The sequence below is a fragment of the Emiliania huxleyi genome (genome assembly GCF_000372725.1).
Source record: "Emiliania huxleyi CCMP1516 unplaced genomic scaffold EMIHUscaffold_687, whole genome shotgun sequence".
Classification (NCBI taxonomy): Eukaryota; Haptophyta; order Isochrysidales; family Noelaerhabdaceae; genus Emiliania; species Emiliania huxleyi.
In genome coordinates this window covers 16878-21907 of record NW_005196851.1, presented here as the reverse complement: position 1 = coordinate 21907, position 5030 = coordinate 16878, and the positions used below count along the sequence as shown (strand labels likewise).

Genomic DNA, 5030 nt, shown 5'->3' with positions numbered 1-5030 from the left:
GGTGGTCGGAGCCTCGCGCGGAGGCTCCGATCGCGGCGGGACCGCCCCGCTCCTCCAGGAGCTCCGCGATGTTGCGGTCCTCCCCGAGCCCCGCCTCGCACTGCCTGGCTCGGAGGAGCAGCGCCTCAAACTCGATCCGGACCGAGTTCTGGTTGAGGCCGCGCAGCAGCGTCTCGGCCTCCTCGTGCAGCGAGACCTCCTCGCCGTCCGACGTGAGCGAGCACGCGACGTCAAACAGCTCGACGCCCGGCGCCATCAGCTCCCTCCAGATCCGGTCCCGCGCAGCCGGCGAGTCGCGGCGAGAGGCTTCGCGCAGCTCGCGCAGCAGCGGCAAGACGCGGGCGTCCTGCAAGCTGCGCCGCGCAAAGTCCGCGAACCAGCCCGCGGCCGGCTGCTGCGGGAGGGGCGGCCGCGCCCAGCGTCGGCGGTGGCAAGTCTCCCACAGGCTCGAGTCGGTCGCGAGCGCCACGAGCCGGCTGTCGCACACCCGGACGGCGCACAGGCCGATGGGAGCGAGGTGGGAGAGCACCGCCAGGAGGAGCTCGTCGGGCAGCGTTTCGAAGGCGATGGACGGCGTTGCCATGCCCAACACCTCCCTGCCTTCGGCGGCGTTCGAACCCGGCACATGATGATACGTAAAGATTCCGGTTGTGTTTTATTTTTTCTTGAGCTTAGCCTAAAGCAGCACAAACGCAAGGCGGACATGGCATATCGCTCTCGGGCCCACAGACATCCCGCACACCCGCCGCCCCCGCGCGCGCCCCACCCCGGCCGTGAGAAAGGGGAGTGACAGTTTGGGACGGCGACAGACGAGATACCTCGCACTCCATGTCGCATGTGCGAGAACGCAGAGAGAAATGAAAGCCGTCCGGCTCACAAGTCCGGCTCACGCGCCCCGAGCTGACCATCTACCGCACTGCACACTTGCGCCCCCTCGCTCCCAACCCATCCACCTCGCCTCGGGCCGCGCCGCGCGATCTCGGGCGATCTCGCGCGATCTCGGGCGATCTCGCGCTATCTCGGACGATCTCGGGGCCGCGCCGCGCTATCTCGCTCGGGCGATCTCGGAGCGTCGCTCGCGCGGCGGCACACCTGCTCAAAAAAGGAAGGAGGTTGGAGGCAGCAAATGCAGGACGACTGCTCAGTCGACGATCCTTTTGTGAAAACCAGGTAAGGAGCGGACCGACGAATCCGGCTCCAGCGTCGCGGATGTCTTCGCTGGTGCGGACATGGGAGGAACCGCCGTCGGCGCTCCAGCTCTGCCTGCTGGCACTGCGCAGCACGCACGGAAGATGCAGGCCCTGTACCGCACCCGCCGCAAGCAGGCCTACGCCCTCCTGGTCAAGAACATATCTTGCAAGGACATCAAGTTCCACCTTCGCGAGAATTTCTTCCAGCAGGGGGAGCAGGCGTGGCAGTATTGGGGACATGGAGCCGCAGCGCTCTGATGTCCGTGCGCACGATGCGGCGTGGGCAAAGATCAGCATCGGCGCCGACATTGGCATCAGTGGGATCACTGTCACCAAGCTCCACAGCCACATTCGCCGCGTCAACGCCGAGCGCCCGCCTACTCACCGCCACGACGAGAGCGAGATCGCTGTTCGGCTCCTCGAGTGTATCAACGAGAACTCAAAGCTTTTCGGAGCCGAGAGCCTCTCCGAGATCAATAGCACCGGGCCTCACAACGGGTACTTCTGGATTGCTGGCACCGCTGCAGGCGTCGGTGGAGTCCCTCCTGCAGTCCCTGCCCGACGTGACCTCGCCAGACTCGTCGCGCACTATTTCACCCACTGGAAGAACGCGTTTGAGAACGGCCACCTCGGCCCGGAGCAGCTGCCTCCCACTGCGGGCCTCCTCTCAGAGCGCAAAAAAAAATCTTTTGAAAGCAGCGCGGTACGCCACCGCAGGGTGGCCACACCTCGAGAGAATGCCCAACGCTGACTCACTCGGCTGGGCGCCGACCGCTCCCCCGCCGTGCGCTTTCGCTGGCCACGATCCAGAGCAGGCGAGCTGCGCACCGCGCCCACCAAGCCGCATGCGCCGCCGCTGACCTCCGCGCTCGCTCCTTTTGCAGGAGATCGACCTCAAGCCAGAGAGCAGTGAGGAGGCGACGCACCGATGGACGGTGACGCTCGGCATCTTGGGCATAGCTGCGACGATGGTCAGTGGCGAGCTGCTCAAGCGGCGAGGTATCTTCCGCATCCCGGAGGCGGTCATCGGCCTCCTCGTCGGTGTCGCCGCCGGAGGGCTCTCCGAGATGTTCGAGTCGCAGACGATGGCGGAGGACGAGTCGTTTGACGACGAGTTCTTCATGGTCTGGCTGCTGCCGCCGATCATCTTTGCCGCCGGCTACAACATGAATGTGCCCGCCTTTTTCGACAACCTCGGACCGACGATGCTCCTCGCGTTCGGAGGGACGGTGCTGTCTGCGGCGGTGGTCGGGGCGTGCGTCTACCTCGCGGGGCAGCTGGGCCTCGCCTACCGCCTCTCTCTCCTCGCCTCGTTCTTCTTCGGCTCTCTCATCTCCGCCACCGATCCGGTGACGGTGCTGGCCATCTTCAAGGCGGAGAGACACTTCCTAGCGCCATCCAACCACACTCCCTGCGGCCTTGCGCCATCCGCACGGCAGAGAGCAGGCTCCGGCGAGCCGGAGGGTGCTGGGGAGTGCCGGAGAGGGCCGGGTAGAGGGCGGCGGAGAGCGCTGGACAGCACATCTCGGGTCATCTCGGGTCATCTCGGGTCATCTCGGGTCATCTCGGGTCATCTCCTCGCAGGTGATCGGCGTGCGCGACGACATCTTTGCGGTCATCTTTGGCGAGAGCGTGCTCAACGACGCCGTCGCCATTGTCCTCGCTCGCACCATCCTCTCCTTTAACACTCCTGACGCCGACATCTCCCTACTGACCTGCCTGCAAGCCGCTACCGTCTTCTGCTCGATCTTCCTCGGCTCGATGCTAATCGGCTCGCTCGGAGGCGCGGCCCGTTAGAGACGACTCTCTCTCCCCAACTGTGAACAGTCGGGATCGTGACGCGCGCGCTCATCTTCAACGTGGCCGGCCTAGTACCGCACCTCCAGAGTACCGAACCCAGTGTGGGTTCAGTCGTGTGGGTGGTGTGGTAGGCACGCTGTCGGCCCTTCTCTTCAAGGGGCTCGGGCTTGCCCGCGTGGACGACAAGGTTCCGCTCGAGGCCGCCCTCTGCTTCGCCTTCCCATGGTCGTGCTACTACGCGGCAGAGGCGCTCGAGCTGTCGGGCATCGTCGCGATCCTGTTCTGTGGCATCGCGATGGCAACCGGCTGCTAGAAGCGGACGACAGTCAGCCAGTCAGTGTTACACACCTCCTAGCATGGAGGACGGGCCCACACGCACACACACGCTGCACACGATTGGCTTGGGGAGCCGACACGAGGCGTCACCGGCCGTATCACTGGGTCCGGACTGCTGGACGCACAGATCAGCTAGAAGCCTCAATTACGTATTCGCGTAATCCAACTAGCGCTCGAGAGGACACACGTGTCCAGCTGTAGTCGGCCGTAGTCCGCTGTGCTCACTGTACTCGCCTCCCTCGTATTCACACAGTGCTCTGAAGACTCTTGTGCACACAGATCCGTACTCCCGCCCTCATGTTGGTCACCACGTAGGCCACGTACGCGCGGCCAAACCTGTCTATGCATGCGCGCACCCTCACCACGGAGCTCTTCGAGACACTCGCCGCCATCGCCGAGGCTTTCGTCTTCAACTACCTCGGCTCGGCCCCCGCCCCCGCCTCCGAGCATGTCCGGCGGCACGTCCGAGACACGTCCGAGACACGTCCCACAGGCATGGCCTTCTTCACCTTCCCGATCCTCTCGGGCGGGCAGCAGTCGCCCGCAGGCGATCGCTGAGCAGATGCGGAGTGACACGCACTGCCAGACCCGGCCCGCACTCCGCTGCGCCAGAGAGGCGTCGGCCGCAGTCGAGCGGCGCCTCGTAGCCCGTGTCCTGACGCACGCCGGGAGACGAGACCTCACGCCCGGGCCTCGAAGGCCCTGACCTCGGTCTGCACCTCGGTCTCCTCACACCCGCAGGGGGGACCGTGTGGCGGCTCGCCCTGGTGACGATGCTCGCGTGCTTCGTCGGGCGGCTGCACGCCCTTCTTGCTGCTGTGACCCCACAGTGGGTTCGGTACTCTGGAGGTGCGGTACTAGGCGGCTGCACGCCTTCCTGCTGCTGCCTCTCACAAACGCGCTGCGGATGCGCAGCGCGCGCCGCACTGCGCGCGAGCTCGTCGCGGCGGCCGAGTCCGACGCTCAACACCGGGCGAGCCTACCACACCACCCACGGGACTGAACCCACACTGGGTTCGGCACTCTGGAGGTGCGGTATTAGAGTCAGACGCTCAACACCAGGCGACCTCGTACCTCGAGGCGGCGCAGCGTTCCCTCCTCTCCACCGCGCACGCGTTCGTCGTCTGGTTCTCCGGCTTGCGCGGCGGCGAGATCTAGCCGAGAGCCCCGCCGTTTCCTCCCGGCCCCGCTACGCCTCAGATGCCCACTCCCCCCAACACACACACACACACACACACACACACACACACGCACACACACACACACACACACACACACACACACGCACACACACACACACACACACACACACACACACACACACACACACACACACACACACACACCTGCTCGCAACACTCAACACTCGTGCCCGACCCCAGGCGTTGCCTTCGCCATCGCCGCGGCCGCATACGGCGACCACGCTTTCAGCCAGTGCGGCGACGAGGGCGAGCCGCGGCCGTGCGACCCGGCGGTCGAGATCTCGCCCGACCTCGCCATCCTGCAGGCGGCGGGGAGAGCGCGCGAGATTTGGGGGAGACGCAGAGCAGACCTCGCCGAGATCTCGCCGGCTTGCTGCAGCCGATGCCGCCCTCCTCCCCCCAAAGACTATAAGAATTCTTGGCTGAGTTTTCCCTCCCCTTTTGATCCGAATGAGTATCTATGACCGAGCATCACTTTTCACAAACAAATATTGCCCCTTGT

At 65.1% G+C, this 5030-nt stretch overlaps 2 protein-coding genes across 2 annotated transcripts in view; one reads left to right on the top strand and one right to left on the bottom strand.

Annotated features, from left to right (window-relative positions):
• Positions 1-42: 42 nt before the first annotated feature.
• Positions 43-583, bottom strand: EMIHUDRAFT_120683 (hypothetical protein; the record flags this gene model as incomplete). The annotated part of the gene is made up of 1 exon (XM_005762266.1): positions 43-583. A coding segment is annotated over one exon (541 nt), but the record flags the coding sequence as incomplete, so codon positions are not given.
• Positions 584-1229: 646 nt separating this feature from the next.
• EMIHUDRAFT_471012 (hypothetical protein) overlaps positions 1230-5030 on the top strand; it is a gene marked incomplete at its 5' end in the record, with an annotated part of 4844 nt that continues 1043 nt past the window's right edge. Inside the window, 7 exons of the mRNA XM_005762265.1 lie at positions 1230-1369; positions 1410-1893; positions 2075-2545; positions 2775-2982; positions 3122-3274; positions 4068-4175; positions 4709-4800. Coding sequence (XP_005762322.1) covers positions 1230-1369; positions 1410-1893; positions 2075-2545; positions 2775-2982; positions 3122-3274; positions 4068-4175; positions 4709-4800 — 1656 coding nt within the window. The remainder of the gene's footprint in view (positions 1370-1409; positions 1894-2074; positions 2546-2774; positions 2983-3121; positions 3275-4067; positions 4176-4708; positions 4801-5030) is intronic.